Below are 22,488 nucleotides of genomic sequence, written 5' to 3'. Positions count from 1 at the left end.
GTCTTTGATTCTGACATCAAAGTGACTGAACTGTATAGTAAGTTGGAGTCACTCTTGATTCCATGTTTTCCTGAACACCTCGCTTTGTGTTCAGAATTTAGAAAGTTTTTATGGTGATGGCCTTCGGGTAATGCCGACGAACCTTTGTTTAAACTTGAGTCTAAAACCATCTCCAAAGTACACTGATAGGCAAAATAAAGTGCCCACCCCATCATTTTTTGAATTTCTCTCAGTTATTTGGTTGAAATTAAAGTAAACACACTGCAGTTTTTTTCTAAAACTTTTTTAATATTCTTTTTAAATTTTACTTACAGAACCATGATAAAAAAAGAGTTCGACTCAAAGAAAAAAAAATCAATTACATAGTATTATAAAAAAAAAAACAGTGACAAAAAAAATTCCTACTTCATTTTGGCTTCCGGGAAAATAAATTTAAGTAAAAGAAAATTCGTACCGTCTAATCGCGATGTTGTCTTGTCTACTGAAGTTGTTGGAGAAGATGATTCTCTTTCGACTGAACAAATGGGTTGAATCGAATGGCATGTTGTCAGATACACAGTTTGGTTTCCGCAGAGGCAAAGAAACGAACCACTGTCTTGCGTTGCTTTCTTCAGAAATTCAACTTGCCTTTGCGCTAAAGCAGCAAATAGGCTCAGTGTTTTTGAATATCAAGGGGGCTTTTGATTCAGTTTGTGTCGATGTTCTTTCCGATAAACTACACGAAAGTGGCCTTTTGCCAATTATCTACAATTTGCTGTTTGAGAAACAGGTAAGTTTTGCTCATGGCGACATTTTCTCGAATTAGCTACATGGGTTTTCCCAGGGTTAGTGTTTAAGCCCCCTTCTTTACAATTTTTATGTCAGAGACATAGATGATTGTCTCATGGAAAATTGCACGCTAAGACAGCTTGCGAATGACTGTGTTGTTTCTGTGACGGGATCAATAGCAGTCGATGTGCAAGGCCCACTACAGGATACTTTGGACAATTTGTCTACTTGGACTCTCAAGCTGGGTATCGAATTCTCTCCGGAGAAAACTGAGATGGTTGTCTTTTCTAGAAAGCACAAACCGGCTAAGTTTCCGCTCGTTCTGATGGGTAAGACAATCACTCATAGAATGTCTTCTGAATATCTCGACGTCTGGTTCGACTCCAAATGCACCTGGGGAAAGCACAATGTGTATCTGATACAGAAATGCCATTCTGTCGGTTTTAGAATACGGTAGTTTTTGTTTTCGATCCGCGGCGAAAACACACTTGCTGAAGCTTCAACGGGTTCAGTACCGTTGCCTTCGGATCGCGTTAGGTTGCATGAACTCGACTCACACAATGAGTTTAGAGGTACTTGGTGGTGTACAGCCTCTGACAGACCGCTTTGCGAAGTTGTCGTTGCGGTTCCTCATCCGATGCGAGGTTGTGAATCCATTGGTCATAGAAAATTTCGAAAAGCTGCTCGAACAGAACCCTCAAACTCGTTTTATGAGTGTACAACTGGTACATGACGCTGGAGGTAAGCCCATCTTCGGTTAACACCAATCGTGACAACTTCTCAGACTTCGACAGTTCCTCTGTGAATTTTGATCTGTCCATGGAATAGCAGAATTTTTTTGTTCTATGTGTATTCCGCAAATCTTTGCAAGTAAGTTCGAGCATATTAGCGTGGACAGACAGTTTTTCACAGATGATTCAAAATCAAATGATTCGACTGGTTTTGGTGTCTACAACGATTTTCATAGCGCCGCCTTCATGCTTCAAAAGCCCTGTTCGGTATACGTTGCTGAGCTAGCAGCTATATACTACACCTTAGAGTACGTTAGCACTCTTCCACCTGAGCACTACTTCATTTTTACCGACAGTCTTAGCTCTCTGGAGGCTATTCGGTCAATGAAACTGATGAAGCACTCAGCGTACTTCCTGAATGGAATACGCCAGGTCTTGAGTGCTTTGTCCAAACGCTCATACATCATCACCATAGCATGGGTCCCTTCACATTGCTAGATTCCAGGCAATGAGAAGGCGAACTCTCTGGCTAAAGTGAGTTCTAGCGAAGGCGATATTTACGAGCGTAAAATCGCCTTCGACGATTTTTTTGCATTGACCCGTCAGCAGACCTTGATCAGCTAGCAACACAAATGGAGAGATGAAGAGATATGTAGATGGTTGCACTCCATTATTCCACAGTTGTCGAAGTAGCCATGGTTCAATGAGTATCGTGAGGTCAGATCTGAGCTGCATAAAATAATTATCCAGGTCCGAGGAAAACAACAGAAACCCGAATCGCATATACCGTCAGTATATCAGTAGCCACTCATGACCACTATTGCACTATTGCAAAAATCAAGTTTTCACGTGTATATTCATTTTTTTTCTGCGCGCATGTTCTTGGACTACATGAATTAGATGAGAGCAAAGCCATTTTATGCAATATTTACCGAAAAACATAAATTTTAGAAACAAAACCAAGAAATTTTTTGAGCGGCTGTTGGGCCCAAAAAATATGTAGGTAATTTAATGTGTTGCAATAACCGCACACGCAAAAAAAAATACGTGAAAATCGTAAACTTTGTCGATTTTAGTACACAGTGTATTTAATCACTATTATACGCTCCCACTGAACAGAAAAAACTAATTGTAAAAACAAAGAGTTGCAAATATAACGCACTTTTCCGGAAAAGTCTATTTAAAAGGTGGCATAAATGTGTTCGTGTGCGGAATTAGGCCCGTTTAGGTCTCACACCTGTAATAAAATCATAGTTTAACGAAAAAATTCTACATTAGTCTTGATTTGTATCTGAGTGTACTTAGATTGAACTAACATAAAATGCAAAAACATTACAAATTGGCTTAGGGAACGTTCAAAAATTACGTCCAACGTTTGGGGGGGGGGGTCTAGAAAGTGTGACAGTACGTGTATTGGGAATAGGAAAATTGCGTGACAGAGGGGGGAGGGGGGTCTAGAAATCCCGAAAAACTATGGACGTAATATTTGAATCTTCCCTTAACAGTCATTCAACAGATGATGTTTTTCTGCGAAGCCAGCCTTAGATGAGCGGAATCTGGTACCCTGATGGTATCAGTTTTTGAAACGTGTTGATGTCAGAGTTTGATGTAGTACATTCCTTGTTTACGTTGTCCGCCATTTGGTTTTACTGTTCGCCCCTGTCTGTCGCTGTCTCCTTCCGTTTGTCCTCTTCTTGTCGTCGCCTACCGTATAAATCCCTTTTTTTTGGTTCCGTTACGGATCAGGACCTTTTGTCCCGTCAATGTTTCTTTTTTAGTATAATTTAGCAAATAATTTAGTTTAAATCCCCTAAATCCTTCCTACACAATTTTATCTTTTTGTAATTCCTAACCTCGAAACAGCCACGGGTACTTCGGTTTCCCAAACTAACATAGTATTTAAGGCAGTATAAGAAAAATGTTAAATGTAAAATTATGTGAAAAAATTAACAACTGATTTCGGCTCAGTTAAGCACATGTGGCGCCCGATAAACGAATAAGTAAAAAAACAGTTCAATTATGAAAAAAGCTGAAAATCCGCTACCCATCTTACGTTAGAACGAAATACATCGCGATATAGGGTGCGGGCACCGGTTTTGGCCAGTCTAAGGGAAATCATTTTTATAAAAATAACCAATAATCCTATGAAAACAACCAATGCGTCAAATGAAAGCTTCCAATCTATATTTTGAAGGAATAATGCAGAAATCAAGCCAATACTTGATTTTTGTATTAAAAGTGGCACTGGCCAAAATAGAAGCTCTGCCGCAGTTTTGGCCATATTCTTAAGTTTGGTTTCTATTTTGTCCAATCACGTGTATTTATTATGGGAGTGGCCAAATTAGTTGCACCCTGGCCAAAATAGATATATGGGAGCAGATTTTTTAAGGAAATATATTTTTTTCTTCTAGTTTTTAATCAAAATGTGTGGTTTTCAAGGAGTGTCAATTGAGTAGTTAGGCATTAACGTGTAGTGCATGACAGGAGAGAGTTTGTTTTGGAGAGGAGAGGAAACCGGATAACCGGAGGCGGAGCGTGTAGTCAGTGGTCTGGGACTCGGGTAAGTTTTGCCGCTGCGGATGTCCTCCCCGACTGGGACCCTACAATATGCACAATGTCCAATGCAGTTGCCTTTATCAAACTACCAACACTTCAATTCCACGCCAACTTGCGAACTTTCCGGATATTGTTAAGAAGTAATACAAAACAAATGCATGAGCAAAACAATCATACTCGTGAACAACTGAAGAGTAGCGCGTTACGAGTAAAATCACACTTAGCTGGATTTCGGGATCATAATGTTTCGATGTGTAGTTTTTTTTTACTTGCAAGATGCTTTATGATGAAACCTTTTTATGTGTTCCTGACCCTGAACATTTGTTCACATTTCGATTATTGATTTTAAGCTATTTATTTATATAGCGCATTTAGTTCACCACTTGACTTTCGCACGAGTTTTCAAGAGTACGAAAATGTAAATAAAAGTGCGCGATTGCAAGAAGTCAACTCGGTGTGTTCAGTAGTATGGGACAAACATCAAATTCTCGCTCCAGTTGACTTTTTCGATTCCATTTAGGTCCCATATGAACTGTACAAAATTTCAGTGCAATCGGTGAAACTATAATTTAGCGCAAGCGGTTCAAAGTTTTCATAGGATTTACTATGGGAAAAGTTACACTTTCAAACAAAAAATCCCAGAGGCCGCCCCTTGTCTCCTTAATTCAAAACGATCAATGCTTCTTGTAGAAAAATTATTTATGAAACTTTCCTTCGAAGACCGCAAAACAATTGGATGCATGTGAAAAAAGTTATTGATTTATTACCGATTAGTGATCCGACGAATGGCTTTTTGTTTTGTTTTATCAGCAGCACTGCTGCTGCCGTTGCTGCATGGGGTGGTGGGTGGCATCACCACCCCCAGAAACAGCAGCAGCCAAGGCAGCAGCTACAGTGCTGCTGATAAAACAAAAGAAAAAGCCGTTCGTCAGATCACTAATCGGTAATAAATCAATAACTTTTTTCACATGCATCCAATTGTTTTGCGGTCTTCGAAGGAAAGTTTCATAAATGATTTTTCTACAAGAAACGTTGATCGATTTGAATTAAGGAGACAAGGGGCAACCTCTGGGATTTTTTGTTTGAAAGTGTAACTTTTCCCATAGTAAATCCTATGAAAACTTTGAACCGCTTGCGCTAAATTATAGTTTCACCGATTGCGCTGAAATTTTGTACAGTTCATATGGGACCTAAATGGGATCTAAAAAGTCGACTGGAGCGAGGATTTATTTTTTCCATACAAGCGTGTCCCATACTAGTGTTCAGAGCACTCATTCAGCATAAATCAAAGAAATAGTGCGCCGAAAACATCAACTGGATTTGATGCAAACGCGCTCTTTTATTAACTTTTTTGCACGTATGAAGACTGAGTGCGCAGTCCAGTGGTTAACTAAATGCGCAATACTTAACCACGATTCCTTTTCTTCGGCTTTGATTGAGAACAAGTACAGTACTGCGGTAAAATAGAAAAAATCCAACGGGGTTGCGGTGGTTTCGACCGCCGCAGTCGTTCCGCAAACGTCAAAAGTGCTCGGTTCACGCTAAAAAGCTCTCTCACTTGGTTGCCATAAAATTAAAAAATAATGAAAATTGTTTCATTTATGGTTTATGTAATTGCAATTGCTGCCACAACATGTAACTTATTTCTAAACTATATTAGGTGTAGTTTTAGCACTTTAGTTTGCAGCTGTACGCCATTAAACATAATTTAGATTCTCAACTATTTATTTTTGTTTCAAGGTTGTGTGAATACTTTTTGAAGTGTGCAGCAGTTTGACGTTTGCGGAACAGGTCTTCTTTGTCTTCTTCACTCCGCCAGGTTGGAAGATTTCTCTGGATAAGCAATATCCACGGTGCTTCATTTACCGTTATTATCAAAAAAAATATACCATCAAAACCTGAAACGCCATTCTCTTCCTTCATCATTCCTACACCTCTGGACAATTTTTTTTAAAAAATCGTTAGACGAAATTTTGAGTTACGCCCTTTTAAAGGGCCTAACCCCTAAAAATCAGGGTTTCTATAGAAAAACATCATATTTCATAACAGAAGCATGTTTCCGCCATCAAAATTTGAAGCGTCATTCTCTTTCTTTATCATTTCTACACCTCTGGACAAATTTTGAAAATAATCGTTTGACGAATTTTTGAGTTACGCCCTTTTAAAGGGCCTAACCCCTAAAAAATGAGGGTTTCTATAGAAAAACATCATATTTCATAACAGAAGCATGCTTCTGCCAACAAAATTTGAAACGCCATTCTCTCTCTTTATCATTCCTACACCTCTGGATAAATTTTTAAAATAATCGTTAGACGAAATTTTGAGTTACGCCCTTTTAAAGGGCCTTACCCCTAAAAAATAGGGGTTTTTATAGAATACCATCATATTTCATAACAGAAGCATGCTTCTGCCATCAAAACCTGAAACTCTATGCTCCTTCTTTATCTTTCCTACACTTCTGAACAAATTTTAAAATAATCGTTAGACGAAATTCTGAGTTACGCCCTTTCAAAGGGCCAAACCCCTAAAAAATCAGGGTTTCTATAGAAAATCATCATATTTCGTAACAAAAGCATGCCTTGAAGTCCCAAATAATAAAACGTATTATTAATAATGCTACAATTTGATACTATGCGCTAATATTGGCTATTTGTATTGATGTTTGTATACAAATTGACCATTACGCTAATATAAGGGAAGTATTTTCAAACATGTAGGAAGCAATCATGTTTGTATCAATTGCCATTCATAGCGTGGGACGTAAGTTTTTTGTATTGCTTTTCTAAAGACAAAACAAGCGATGGCATGTGCCTATCTCATTCGTTAGATTTAATGGTGATTGCTGTTTTCAATTAATAAACATACAAAACTAAGGATTGAGATGATCAATTGTAATGATAGTTCTATATTTAACTGCTAAACTACGTTACCGAAGAATAAACGTGATTAAATGAAACTAAGTTTTATAATAATTCTACTATAAGTACTTGTGACCTTCAAATGGGCGTAACTGGAGAATTTGACCAACATTATTTTTGAAATTAAGTTTATGGGTGTGCATTAACTATATAAATGAAAAAGTAAATGAACTGTCGTTTATGTTTTTCATTATATATTGTTCTGGCTATAATAGTAAATGAAGCCAACAACGTCCGTATCCTACAGGTTAAAGAATACTTTCCGTATACTGGCGTTATGATTAATTTTTATACACAATGCATTCAATATTAGTGCATAGTATTGCAGCATTATTAATGATACTGTTTATTATTTTGGATTTTGAAGCATACTTATGTTATGAAATATGATGGTATTCTATAGAAACCCCTATTTTTTAGGGGTAAGGCCCTTTAAAAGGGCGTAACTTAAAATTTCGTCCAACGATTATTTTAAAAATTTATCTAGAGGTGAAGGAATGATAGAGAAAGAGAATGGCGTTTCAAATTTTGTTGGCAGAAGCATGCTTCTGTTATGAAATATGATGTTTTTCTATAGAAACCCTCATTTTTTGAGGGTTAGGCCCTTTAAAAGGGCGTAACTCAAAAATTCGTCAAACGATTATTTTCAAAATTTGTCCAGAGGTGTAGAAATGATAAAGAAAGAGAATGGCGCTTCAAATTTTGATGGCAGATACATGCTTCTGTTATGAAATATGATGTTTTTCTATAGAAACCCTGATTTTTTAGGGGTTAGGCCCTTTAAAAGGGCGTAACTCAAAATTTCGTCTAACGATTTTTTTTTTAAATTTGTCCAGAGGTGTAGGAATGATGAAGAAAGAGAATGGCGTTTCAGGTTTTGATGGTATATTTTTTTTTGATAATAACGGTAAATGAAGCACCGTGGTATCCTTTCTTATGGCCTACTTTCTTGCATGACTTGTACTGTAATTGCAATAATGCATTTCTCCACAACGCCAGCTTGTGCATTATATAGAAGGTTCGGGACATCTGACGGTTTCTGCTGCTGTTGTTGACCAGACGTCTTGGTTTTCGTAGGACTCCTGATGGCACTTGAGATTCAGAAGCTACTGGCAATCTTCAGCCACTGAGTGTAATGTCATCGGGATTGCCGGGTTGGTACTCTCGATCTTGGACAGCAAGCATGTTCGGACATCGGCATCTTTGCTTGAATTCAGGTGATTTCGGGGAGTTTGAACTCTTTACACTTCTCGTTCACGATTCCAGCGTAAAACCGTCTGATACCTAAACCAAAGATTAAATATAATTCAATTCGATAAGGTAGACAGAGTTCGATTGTTGTTTCGCTTATCAAACGTGATTTCATGGTCCTACTATTTTACCCACAACCTATCACATATCCTTCTTGTGATAACTACATGGAGGCTAGCTGGGTGCTTCTGTAACCGAGGAAACTAAGCAATGCTAGTCTAATTATAAACATTTCCTTATTGATGGATATTTGTCGACAAGTATGACTCTTTAAGCCCAACAATATAAAACCCACATGGCAGCTGGCAAACCCTTCACATATATTACACACGTCACTGTCACGTGCTAGTTCGTGCTGCCATAAGGGACAGCATCATCCGCTACGCCTGGTGTCCAAAACTTCTTTCGGTTCCTTTAACTTCGGAAACCCATTGGCTGCTGCCGTCATTATTTTCGTACTTTTTATTTTCATATTCTTTTCTCTTTATTTCCCCGACACAGAAAGAGAGAACCCCCGGACCCCGACACCGACGGATCGTCATCATCATCATCGTCTCCGTCACAGTCGTCGTCGCCGTCGTCGACCGTGTCTGGGAGACCACCACCGGAGGAGTAGCTGGCTGGCTGACTGGCTGGACACTTTCAAGATCTCACACACCAACACACAGCACACCAAGTGACTCGGTTTCTCTGTGTGCGCGGCGAATCGAACCCGTTGCTTTCATCTCGGAAGATTTGGACCCGCCGTCGGTCAACTTCCGAATATCAGAAAATAGCATTCCATGGGACAAAGTTGTGCCGCTCGGAAAGGTCGCGCTACCCGATACGGAAGATGAAGAAAACGAGGGGGGAGTAGCCAGTGGGGAAGATGTAATTGTTTTCGCTACGGTGTGAAGTGCTCTCTGTGTGGGAAGAATTTCGGAAGCAAAGAAGGGGGAATCGATCAGGGAAAGCAAGTGAGAAAAAGGTGTGAAATAAAATGAAACTAGTGTATCGAGATCGATTTTTCTTCGACGGCAACGATCAACTGCTGCTGCTAGGCTGTCGTAGTGAGAATGCTGCTGTTGCCCTCCAGGAACGTTGGTTGTCATCTGGTACGTCTACGGCAACAACTTCCTGTTCCTCCTGCTGCAGTTCCTGGCAGAGTCCCGAATTCTGCCACGAAGAAATTCGAGACTGTCAGCATTACTGCTGTCGCTGGAACAGCAACTCTCAACTTCAAGAGCAATCGGTTCTCGAGAGATCATCAAGCGTGTCGTCGATTATCCACGGTAATAGCCGCAACGTCGACAGGTCTCACCGCTGCCACCTGCAGCAGTAACGTCTTCCAGTGCCGCCCGTCCAGAGCCTACTATTGGCATCGTGTGGCTGGTAGAGACCCTCTCCGCAACACTGCCGATCCGAGAAGGCGTTCGAAGCGGTACAGCAGGTGTACCATAACCACCCACCCTTTCAGTGAAATACCTTCGGTCAGTAAGCTATAGCAACAAGGCAAAAACTGACCACCCAAAAGCAGTCGTATTGTAGGGAAAAAGGAAAAAAAGTGCATCGAAAAATTGTGTATAGTTCTTTTTTGAGAGTATATGTTCATTGAAAGAAAAGCAAAATAGTTTATTACCCCCTGAATACTGTGTGCATTGGAACGAGAGCAGAGACTCGTCGAACAGAAGAAAAAGAAGAAGAGGAAAACGACGGAGAAAGACTCCACCGTGAAAGCAGCGAAATATACAGGGAAGAAAGAAGAAACCCCCAAGTGAAAAAAAAGTTACAAGAAACAAAGTGTCAGAAGCAGCATAATATAAGCGCAAGAGACGTACGTACGTGAGAAAAAGATAGCCCTGGCGGACGAAGACGACGGCGACAACGAAGAAGAAGAACCCGAAGCAGAGAAACAACAACAACAACAAGTAGAAGACGACGCCGAGAATCATACCTCTCTTCATTCATAAGCAATGAATAGGAATATAGTAAAATTCTATGCAATACTATTCATCATGCTGTCATCAGTTGTGTTAATCACAGGTGGGTCTGCTCCTTTTGTAGTTACATTTTTTTCCAGCGGGTTGATTTCCATAGAAGGGTATAATTGTCATTTAAAAACAAACATTTGCGAACATAGTGCTGATGGTTCGTTCAGTCTCATACAGAAATAAATTCTGTTGGCCTGCGTAAACGCAGTGTTAGACGGGTGGAGTGAGCAAATTACCTTATTATTGCAGGGGTGTTCCAACTGCCACTCGCAACAATCGTGACTTTCGTGAATTTGTAGTGGTTTCACTGTCAAAGAAACGAATTTTTGGGGTCTGCATATCACTAACTTTTAGGTCTGCACAATCATTTGCAATTGAAGTGTTTTTCAATTCGTTCATCTGAGAAATATTGTGCTTTAAAATACGACTCATTGATTTTTATTCCTTGGTGATTTTAGTATGTGTTCTTTTCATTTGTAAAGAGGGTGTTGGCGTAACTTTGAGGTATCGAAACACAGTTTTGTAGTCGTCTAACTGGACAGCTTCAAAGCTGCAAATATATTAAAATTAAGATAATTTTGCTTACCGAATTCATATATATATGTATATTACATTTCTGTGTTTTCCTGCAACCCATCTACGAAATAATCCTGTTGCTACTACTGCAGTACACTAATTCTGTTGACGGCTACCTACTACGTAGACGCAACGGCCCACTGTACAGATATGACTGATCGAAATTCTCAAAAATACGTCGCACCTCTATCGACATTCTATCGCTTCAATGTATAATTACACACGGATGATTTGCTATCAATAGGGGAGATACATTCGTTGGTTCAATTGTTCTACTTTCGATTATCAACAGCAAATGCCATAGAATAGACGGTTGCTTCACTGTACTGAGAGAACGCCGCTTTACACAGTGGTTGCGGCAACATACCCCACCCCGTGAACAACTGTATCTTCTGAGGCATTGTTGTTTTAAGAACAAACATTGTCACACACTTCTTCAGCCACGAGCTCCTAACTTGTTCATATTTTACTCGAACTCTAATTGTTTCTGTAGGTCGTACGACATTATCTCCTGACAGATAGTGATTATATGTTAAACTACACAATAATGAAGCGCTTACTGATAATATACACTCCGATGGGAAATTCAAAAATGCGAACGCAGGCATCTCTTCCAAAATCGGTTTTGTGGAAATCTGCTGAGTTTCAAAAAACTCTACAGATACTGGTTTCAGTGATGACTCCTCCGAAGACTTGCATTCGACCTCCATACCGGAACAAACTGGGGTACTCCGAACCACTGTGTTGGTTAACAGAACTGATTCCGAAGGCGCTTTGTTGCTACTCGCTGCCGATCGTGATTCTGGTGTTTCTGGGCTATTGAAAACGCTCTCCCCACTCTTCCTGCATCTAATGTGTTCCAATTGATTCAGCAGTTCGTATTTTTTACGAAAGAATTCCTTCTCCGCTTCAATCACCTCCAGTCGAAAATGTTTTTCCAACTCCAACCATTTTAATTCGAGCTTAACCCGTGCAGACCATTTATCACTCTGAATATTATCCACTTCATCGGAGGCCATACTACGGCAGTTGATCACCAGACTTCAGTGAATCACTTTAAGCACATCTGAACCACTGTGCTCATATTTATGGATACTTTTTCGCTCGACTGGAGCAAGGGATGGCGCCCGGTTCTGACTGTGAACCGATTAACAGTACCTGCTCTTGACTGCAGAACAGACTACACTGTAAGAATCTTCAACGGCGGACTCCTGGGACTAATTACGTAGGCTACTTGCTGGGTTTAGATTTTTACCCTACTCCGGGAAAGAAATCTTTGAAGGTTGTTGGCGTAACTTTGAGGTATCGAAACACAGTTTTGTAGTCGTCTAACTGGACAGCTTCAAAGCTGCAAATATATTAAAATTAAGATAATTTTGCTTACCGAATTCATATATATACAGTCGGTGACAAAAGTTAGTAATCGAATGCTGTTTTTCCATACAAAATGCTCTAGTTTGGAACATTGTATCTCAGCGTACAGTGATCCAATTGAGCTGAATTTTTTACCACGATCTACAAATAACGTGAATTTTAGTTTGACGGGATTTCATTCCATTCCGACGGGGAGCAAAAAAGTTTCAGAGGGTGGTACAAAGAAAAAAGTAAGTAATCTAAGATATTTAAAAATTTGTTAGGTTACTTACTTTTTTCTTTGTACCACCCTCTGAAACTTTTTTGCTCCCCGTCGGAATGGAATGAAATCCCGTCAAACTAAAATTCACGTTATTTGTAGATCGTGGTAAAAAATTCAGCTCAATTGGATCACTGTACGCTTAGATATAAGGTTCCAAACTAGACCATTTTGTATGGAAAAACAGCATTCGATTACTAACTTTTGTCACCGACTGTATGTATATTACATTTCTGTGTTTTCCTGCAACCCATCTACGAAATAATCCTGTTGCTACTACTGCAGTACACTAATTCTGTTGACGGCTACCTACTACGTAGACGCAACGGCCCACTGTACAGATATGACTGATCGAAATTCTCAAAAATACCTCGCACCTCTATCGACATTCTATCGCTTCAATGTATAATTACACACGGATGATTTGCTATCAATAGGGGAGATACATTCGTTGGTTCAATTGTTCTACTTTCGATTATCAACAGCAAATGCCATAGAATAGACGGTTGCTTCACTGTACTGAGAGAACGCCGCTTTACACAGTGGTTGCGGCAACAGAGGGCAAATAAAAATATTCATCTGGACGTTTATCCTTCCCAGCAGTTTTTCTGTTTCCAGCTCTTAAATGTCCTTTTTAACTAGTATTATAGTGTTACTAAGCTAACGTATTGCAGATAAACGTTTTGCGGAACACTACAAATGCATCGTATTCCACGTTTGGTGACACATTACGGACAACTACTGGCAGAATTCTACAAATGCGCATTTTATTTTCCGTATAATGTCCCATATTTGGAAACTTAGATAAGAAAAATAAAATGGAACATCACAAATGCATAAAACACAAACATGCAACACATAACATTAATTGTGTCCAGTTATCTAAATAGATAATTATTCAATCTTGTAATCGTATTTATTCTAGCGAATTGCCTTTTTTTCGCAGCGTTGGTTGCTTACATAGCTGGAATTTGGTCTAGGAGTTTCTAATCCTAAGGGGGGCATCCTGATTCGGGCAACAACACAAGATTGTCTGTCGTTTGATGTCCATATTAGGGGACGGCTTGCGTATTTTGTACTGAATCGCTGCCCGAATGGCTTAACGCAGTGGCGTCTCGTAACCTCACTTTTTACCTGTTCAACGATGCAAAAACATGCAATTGCGGAGAATACAAGATTAGAATCAAATTGAAAATTAATCAAAATAGCTAATCTCGCCATGTTCCGTTATTTACAAGCTAAGTTGATTCGAAAATTCAAGAATTTACACTTGGAGAACAGGTAGATTTGAGGTTAGGGAATCGCCACTGGCTTAACGTACAAAATAATCTGACGAAATGTTCACAATAATTAACAAACGTAACAAACGTTCTCTACATTCAACAAAGTCTCAAAGTGAACTCTCCTCATAACAGCTTCCAAACCTTATTCCAAACTGTCACCGTTCCAAATTTTCTGACACTAATGTCCATTGTCTTCCGCAAAGCATCTAAATTGACTACCTTTTGTGAACATCGTAGCTTACATTGCGATATTTACCAGCAGGAATGGATCTCCATCACCTTGCCTGTCATAATCCCCGGGTAGATTCCCATATGACAGCAATCAAGGTGTCAAATAAAATGCTAATAGCTAAATTTGTTATCAAAACTTTGCTGAGTTTCAACACAACATAGCTAATTATAAGGGACAATGATAATTCACGGCAATTTACAAAATTTTGCGGACATCCATTGTGAAAATTTCAAAATTCGCTATTTTGTGATCGCATATTTGTTGCACCTGCAATAAGAGGAATCCCTGAAGGCCCTGAAATAATCTCTGAAGGAGCCTCTGAAGAAATGCCTGGAGGAATTCCTGAAAGGTTACTTGAAGTAATAATCAATTCATTCTTCAGAGGAGTCCCGAATTAGCGGAATAAATTCCTAAAGAATACCCAGGAAGAACCCATGAAGGAATCACTGAAGACATTTCTGAAGGAATCCCTGAAAGCATCCATAAGGAATTCCCAACAAAAGCCCTAAAGGAATCTAGAAATCAATGAAGGAATCCAGGGAAGAAAATCTTTAAAGGACCGGAAAAAAATCTGTGAAATAGTCCCTGACTTAATCCCAGGAGGTTTCTCTTAAGGAAACCTGAGCAAAATTATGAATAGATTCCGGAAAGAATCATGAAAAGAGAGAAATTCCTGAAAAAAAAATCAGGAAGAATGTCTGCAAGAATACGTGCAGATTCGTAATGGAAATATTCTTGACTTTCTTGGGAATATGCTTAGGATGTCTTCTTGCCTGCCACACGGTATACGAATGTAAAATGGTCATTGGCATAGAACTTACCTTACCGATCAGGCTAAGGCCTGGGTGGCCTTTGCTGAACATAGTAGCCATCTCCATTTCACTTGATCCATGGCTGTTTGTCTCCAGTTCCGCACTCTGTATAGGGTCCGCAGATCGTTCTGCACTTGGTCGACCCACCTAGCTCGCTGCGCACCACGTCTTCTTGTACCGGTCTTCCATCTGCACTTCGCCGTAGATGGTACGCAAAACCTTCCGTTCGAAAGCTCCAAGGGCGCGTTGGTCCTCTGCACGTAGGGTCCATGCTTCGTGCCCATAGAGGTCCTCCGGTCTAATCAGCGTTTTGTAGATAGTTGACTTCGTGTGACGGTGACCTTTGTTCGATCGTAGAGTTCTGCGGAGTCCAAAGTAAGCTCGATTTCCTGCCACAATGCGTCTCTAAATTTCTCTGCTGGTGTCGTTGTCGGCGGTCACCAGTGAGCCCAAGTACACAAATTCTTCAACCGCCTCGATTTCATCACCGTCGATAGAAATTCGGGGTGGCGGGCTCCCTGAAGGGTAATTCCTCCCTGGAGCCCTCTGCCATCGTGTACTTTGTCTTTGACACATTAATTCGATTCGCCAGGCTTCACTCTTTAGTCGGATGTACGTTTCCGCCATCGCAATAATATCAATATCATCAGCGAAACAAAGCAGCTGAACGGACTTCGCGAAAATCGTCCCACTCGTGTTTATCACCGCTCTCCTAATTACACCCTCTAAAGCAATGTTGAACAGCAAGCACGAAAGACCATCACCTTGCCGTAACCCTCTGCGAGATTCGAAGAGACTCGAGAGTGTCCCTGATACTCGAACTACGCACATCACTCGATCCATCGTCGCCTTGATCAACCGTGTCAGTTCATCCGGGAATCCGTATTCGTGCATAATCTGCCATAGCTGTTCTCGATCGATTGTATCATACGCCGATTTGAAATCGATGAACAAGTGATGTGTGGGCACGTTGTATTCGCGGCATTTCTGCAACACCTGGTGAACATCTGGTCCGTTGTAGCGCGTTCACCCATGAATTCAGCCTGATATTGCCCCACGAACTCTCTTGCAAACGGTGATAGACGGCGGCATAAAATTTGAGAGAGTACCTTGTAGGCAGCGCTCAGTAGTGTCATCGCGCGATAGTTCCCGCAATCCAACTTGTCGCCCTTTTTGTAGATGGGGCACACGATACCTTCCATCCACTCCTCCGTTAATACTTCCTCCTCCCAAATCTTGGTAATGACCCAGTGCAGTGCTCTCACCAGTGCTTCTCCGCCGTATTTTAGTAACACGCTTGGTACTTGTTTGCTCGTGAGAATATTTCCTGATTATCTCGGCACATTTCGGCTTGTGGCATAAAGCCTCTGCGCGAGCGTGTATTCTTCTGCGCAGCTTCTCGTAGAATTTTCGTGTGTCTTTAGCGCAGTTCACCTTCGCGATCTCGTACTTCCTGCTGGCGCTTCTTCATCCGGAAGACTGAGTTCTGCCTGTTCCGCACCTGTCTGTAACGTACCTCTTTCGCTCTCATACGGTGTTGCAGCATTCTCGATCATGCTGCATTCTTCTCGTTTTTTATCTGTTCACATTCGATAGAACTGTTCACATTGGCATAGAAAGTTCTCCGTTAATAACTAGAAGTGCTCATATCAGCCGAGAGGCAATATGAGCATTTCTAGTTATTAATTATTAGTCACAATGAAGATGTTATGGAAGAATCAACGTCTTATATAGAGCGAATTTCGTTCGTTTGCGTTTAGAGATTCGTTTTGCAAGATACGGGTCAAAGGCTAGGTACGAAATCCATAAAAGACCATATTCGCAGCTGGAATACGCCTTTTCACTTCACGGGAAACGTCATTGTCACATGTCACAATAAGTGTTCCAAGATAAACAAATTCTTCAAAAACACATCCTCATCAATCATTACCTCAGCAGTACCACTATTAAGTCTGCCTATGTCTCTACCCGCAATCATGTACTTCATCTTGATAGAGTTGATCGTCAAGCCTATCCAAGTCTCCCTCTTCAGAGGAGCATAAACTTCCTCCTTACGATCGATGCCGATGAGACCACTATCGTCCGCAAAGCTGAGGAACATGGCGAGCGTGTGTATGTAGTGCCATTCCTTTGCACGCCAGACCTTCTAATCGCTTCTTCAAGTGCAAAGTTCAACAGTAAATTTGAAAGAGCATCACGCTGCTTCGATCTATCTAAGGTCACAAACGAGGTAGACACTTTTTGTTCCATCCAGCGTTGTGCGTGTCAGTCTAATTAGTTAGTCGGAAAACCATGTTCTGACAGTATCTGCCAAAGCTCATCCCTTTGCACTGAATCGTACGCTGCTTTAAATCAATGAACAGATGGTTAGTCTGCAAGATATACTCCCGAAATTACTTTACGATCATCCGCAGGTTAATCATTTGTTGTTGATCGGTCCTCGCGAAAACCACCCTATTCAACGAAAGATTCCTCAAGAAGTGCCAGCATAGTTATAAATACACTTAAAATAAATACATATGATGGACATTTATGTCACTTCGGCACGAAATCGTAAACAACGTTATTTTTAGTACTATCTAAAAATTCTCAGCTTCAGTGAAATCACGAATTTTTATTGCTTTTACTAATTATCGGTCAATATTACTAGATGTTTCATCATAAGCCAGCAATTCATTTTACTAATTGCTTTCTTAAAATGATTGTTATAAGATGGTTCGAGAAATGTCCAATCTCGCATTAGATGGATTAGTTCAGATTTTTGTCCACAATCGGTTGTCCCCTCAGTATCTACTACTAGTGTGGCAGAACATATCTATTATGTGTTTTATTTATTGATACCGATTTGAGCTTTGGCTTGCTTTCAGCTTCGTCGTAGTCTTCCGTCGCGTCGTCCGTCGCTTATCAATGATCAACGATGATCACTCACTGCCTTCTAGTTCAAAGGTGTGAACCAACGTGAACGAACGCACAGTAATAATAACACTAGTTTACAGCATTTTTGAACTCGGTAAGCTGATGATCATTTTTGGTGTAGAATCATGCCCTGAGTTCGAAAACGCGAAGGAAGAAAATTACAGTAGAGCGGAAATTTTTTCGACTTTCCATACAAGGTTGATGATTTGAAATCGATTTTTGTTCTATTTTTAAGCAAAGTCGCTCACTTCAAACATCTCATTATCCGTAATCAATGCGCCGATTGAGCTGATTTTTTTACTGTAACTCGCCTACATATTATATGTCAAATAAACGTCGAGAAAGAATTTTTAAGTTGATTTTTTCTTATTGAAAAAAAAACATTTCTTCAAAAAAATTTGGGAATTTTGCTAAAATTTAAGAAGATCGTCCCTAAAACTCGCCAATATCTTGAATTTCATCAATCTGACGCAAAACCTGTATTCAGATGATAGAATGGTATTGTTTTCAGCTTTTAATTTATGGAAAAAGATTTAAAATTGGTTGAACGAAACGCAATATTTTCGAATTTTAGTAAATTACATATTTTGAAAAGTTACAAAACTCGATATTGAGCTAAAACTCAAAAACTGTTCTACTTTAAATTTTTTGAAGGTCGGTTTCGAAATCAGCACTAAATTGTGCTTCAAAAATTTTGGTCGTTGACAGAAGTTCACGACTTTCGTTTTATTTTGTAAACTTGTGTAATGGACAGGTAGACCAGTCAGTGCCTGCTTGCGCGCGTTGCGCACTTATCGGGTGCAGCATCTGTTCGCACGACCTCACGCGTTGTGCTTCCCCATTTGTTGACAACTTGATTGACGATTAACTTATTAACTGGTCGATGTGAAGTTTGTTTAGAGGTGATGGCATCCGACTAGTTTATTGTTTGGTGCAGAACCTAGGTAAAAAAAATCGTTTATTGTTATTTTTAATCCAACTCTACGTTTTCACTAGAACATGGCCTGTACGTTCAACTTAGTGTTCCAGAGTTATTCACGATGAGCTTCGAAGATACTCTCTATGCCCAGGGATCCGTTCTATGATTCTGAACAGATCAAAAACCTTGGCCTCCTTAGCATGGCCATTAGCCTGCTGGTACACGGTTTATATGTGTTGTGGACAACCCGATTGCGGTGTACCGCGCCGCTGAGCTCGCACAAGACAGAGCACTACTGTCGTGCGCGATGCAATAGAAGCGCATCAATGAATTTTAACTTGGTTGTCGTTTGTGCTCTGTGTCTGTGTATTGTTGTCCATAGTAGTTTAGTTTTTGTTTACGTCTCGCGATAAATATGTTGTACCCGTTTTAACGTGTCGCGAAATAAAGTAGTTTTAACCAGTTAATCGTGCGCGTTTTATTCCCCAATGTAGGGACACCGGATCACGAACACCGTCCGGTTACCGCGGTACAAAAGTGGCGACGAGAATTCGCGAGTGAGTGTTTTCCCCGCAGTGCAAAAATTCGATAGCACAATTTCATCACCGCCGCGAAAGAAACGCAAACGGAGTGCGATGGCTGACGACGAACGTGAACAGAGTGGAAGAAATGGTGTCGACCCCCCGGGAGTGAATAATCATCGGCAGTTAATTAATCAGCCGACCAACCCGGCGCCGGCGACGGTCCACCATCAGCAGCAGCAGCAGCATCCAATCTACGTCCCCGTCGTGTCAACTCACCAGCAGCAGCCGTTCATTCCTGTTTCCACCGCCCAGCATCAACAGTACGTACCCTTCCCACCCCACCAACCGCAACCGCAAGCCCCCCACACCGGTAATGAAGCTCTGCTCATTCAAATCGTGCAAATGATGCAGCAGCAGTTGTCGCAGCATAACGAGTTGATGGCCCAGCTCGTCCAGCGGCAAAATCATACCGACGACCAGCAGCAACAGCTCCTTCGTGGCATGACGTCACCTATCAACGTGCAGGTACCACCCAACCCGGAACAAATCCTTGATTCCCTGGCAAGTAATATTAAGGAATTCCGGTACGAGGCCGAAAGTAACGTCACTTTCGCGGCGTGGTACTCCAGGTATGACGACCTCTTCGAGAAGGATGCTGCTAGGCTCGACGACGAAGCGAAAGTACGCCTATTAATGCGGAAATTGGGCTTAGCGGAGCACGAAAGGTATGTGAGTTACATTTTACCAAAATTGCCGAAGGAATTCACCTTCGAGCAAACAGTGACCAAACTGAAGTGCCTTTTCGGTGCGAAAGAATCGGTAATCAGTCGACGATACCGATGTCTACAGATAGCGAGAAATCCCACAGAGGATCATGTGGCTTTCGCATGCAGGGTCAACAAAGCTTGCGTTGAATTCGAGCTAGGCAAGCTCAGCGAGGAGCAATTCAAGTGCTTGGTCTACGTGTGCGGCCTGAAGTCGGAGAATGACGTCGAAATTCGAACGCGCCTCCTCACCAAGATTGAGGACAACAACGACGTCACACTAGAGCAACTCTCCGAGGAGTGTCAGCGGCTTTTCAACTTGAAGCATGACAGCGCGATGATCGAATCGGCGACTCCTTACGGCCAAGTCCAAGCAGTGCGCAAGTTTGGTGGGAAGCGGTTCAACAAGCGTGACCGAGAAGTGAAGCGTCCTTCCAGTGACACCGGGAAGAAGCCAAATACTCCGTGCTGGCTTTGTGGTGCGCTCCATTACGTCCGGGACTGCAGTTATAGGAATCACAAGTGCTCCGATTGTGGCCAATTCGGGCATCGTGAGGGATACTGCGAGAGTGCCAAGCCCCGGAAACCAGGACACAGACGCTTCAGGAAACCCGACGTGTCGAGCAAGGTGGTAGTCGTCGACGTGTGCAGCGTCCAGCAGCGCCGCCGTTTCGTCTCCGTTGGCCTTTCAGGAACGGACATTCGGCTGCAACTAGACACCGCCTCCGACATCACCGTCATCAACCGAGAAACATGGCGGAAACTCGGCAGCCCGGCTTTAACGCCGGCCACAGTGAACGCGAGGACAGCCTCCGGCAACATCCTATCGCTCGATGGAGAATTCGAGTGCGACGTCACCATCGGAGAAAGCACGCGGCGCGCAGTGATCCGCGTCACCGGGAAACAAATTCTTCTGCTCGGTTCCGATCTGGTGGACAGTTTCAACCTCTGGTCCGTTCCCATGGACACCTTCTGTTGCCACGTGTCAGGCTCTCCCACGTCTACCGCTGCACTCAAGTCGACCTTTCCCAAGGTTTTCAGCGACCAGCTCGGCTTGTGCAGTAAAACCAAAGTGAAGTTGGAGCTGAAAGAAAGCGTCCGACCCGTCTTCTGCCCGAAGCGTCCGGTGGCGTACGCAATGTACGATGCCGTCGACCAGGAGCTCGACCGACTGGAGAAACTCGACATCATCACTCCGGTCGACTATTCCGAGTGGGCAGCTCCCATCGTCGTAGTCCGCAAAGCCAACGGGTCGATCCGAATTTGCGGAGACTACTCCACGGGTTTGAACGCCGCTCTTCAACCAAACCAATACCCGCTTCCACTTCCGGACGATATCTTCGCCAAGCTTTCCGGCTGCACGGTCTTCAGCCAAATCGATTTGTCCGACGCTTTCTTGCAAGTGGAAGTCGATGAACAGCACCGCAAGTTGCTCACAATCAACACGCACCGTGGCCTCTACTCCTACAACCGCCTCCCGCCGGGTGTGAAAGTTGCACCTGGTGCCTTCCAGCAGCTCATCGACACCATGCTAGCCGGCCTGGAGTGTACTTCCGGCTATCTCGATGACGTCATCATCGGCGGTAAGACAGAGGAAGAGCACGATCGCAACCTGCGGGCCGCCTTGAAGCGAATCCAAGAGTTCGGCTTCACCATTCGTGAGGACAAGTGCACGTTTCGGAAGCAGCAAGTGCAGTACGTCGGGCATGTCGTGGACAGTCGCGGGCTCCGTCCGGATCCAGCTAAAATCGAGGCGATCACCAAGCTTCCGCCTCCCACCGACGTTTCCGGAGTACGGTCCTTCCTGGGGGCAATCAACTATTACGGCAAGTTCGTCCCCAACATGCGCAAGCTACGATACCCGCTCGACAATCTCCTCAAGGCAGACGCGAAGTTCAAGTGGACTCCGGAGTGCCAGCAAGCGTTCGAGCAGTTCAAGCGAATCCTCTCCTCGGATCTTCTCCTCACGCACTACGATCCGAAGCGGGAGATCATCGTTTCCGCCGACGCTTCTTCCGTTGGACTAGGGGCAACGATCAGCCACAAGTTCCCCGACGGCACCGTCAAGGTCGTCCAACACGCATCCCGAGCACTCACGAAAGCAGAGCAAGGCTACAGTCAGCCCGACCGTGAAGGTTTGGCCATCGTCTTCGCCGTTACGAAGTTCCATAAAATGCTCTTCGGCCGGCATTTCCGGCTTCAAACCGACCATCAGCCTCTGCTCCGAATCTTCGGGTCCAAGAAAGGTATACCAGTCTACACTGCCAACCGCCTTCAACGCTTCGCCCTCCATCTGCTGCTGTACGACTTCGACATCGAATACGTGCCCACCCACAAGTTCGGCAACGCGGACCTGCTTTCCCGGTTGATCAACCAGCACGTGAAGCCCGACGAGGACTACGTTATCGCTAGCGTCAACCTAGATGAAGATCTCAGGTCAGTTCTTTCTAGTTCCCGTAAAATGTTGCCTCTCCATTTCAGAGCCGTCGCGCAAAGCACCCAAGCAGACCCACTGCTCCGCCAAGTCTACCACTACGTCCAAAATGGTTGGCCCCAGTCAAAACTAGCCGGGCCCGATCTCCAACGGTTCCAATCCAGGCAGGAATCGCTCTCCGTGGTAGATGGGTGTCTTTTG

The 22,488-nt window shown here is 42.5% G+C and overlaps 3 protein-coding genes across 3 annotated transcripts in view; all 3 read left to right on the top strand.

Annotated features, from left to right (window-relative positions):
* Positions 1–10,510, top strand: part of LOC109405354 (uncharacterized) — a 42,431-nt gene extending 31,921 nt beyond the window's left edge. The window contains exon 3 of the mRNA XM_062854363.1: positions 8,726–10,510. Within this exon, the coding sequence (XP_062710347.1) occupies positions 8,726–9,118 (393 nt within the window). The 3' untranslated portion in view covers positions 9,119–10,510. The remainder of the gene's footprint in view (positions 1–8,725) is intronic.
* Positions 1–22,488, top strand: part of LOC109405351 (solute carrier family 53 member 1-like) — a 553,430-nt gene that overhangs the window by 412,092 nt on the left and 118,850 nt on the right. The window lies entirely within an intron of this gene.
* LOC134284353 (uncharacterized protein K02A2.6-like) lies at positions 18,806–22,482 on the top strand (the record flags this gene model as incomplete). Its single annotated transcript, XM_062843176.1, has 1 exon — positions 18,806–22,482. A coding segment is annotated over exon 1 (3,282 nt), but the record flags the coding sequence as incomplete, so codon positions are not given.

Source organism: Aedes albopictus, chromosome 1, assembly GCF_035046485.1.
Source record: "Aedes albopictus strain Foshan chromosome 1, AalbF5, whole genome shotgun sequence".
In the NCBI taxonomy this organism is placed as follows: Eukaryota; Metazoa; Arthropoda; class Insecta; order Diptera; family Culicidae; genus Aedes; species Aedes albopictus.
This window is presented reverse-complemented; position numbering and strand designations above follow the sequence as displayed.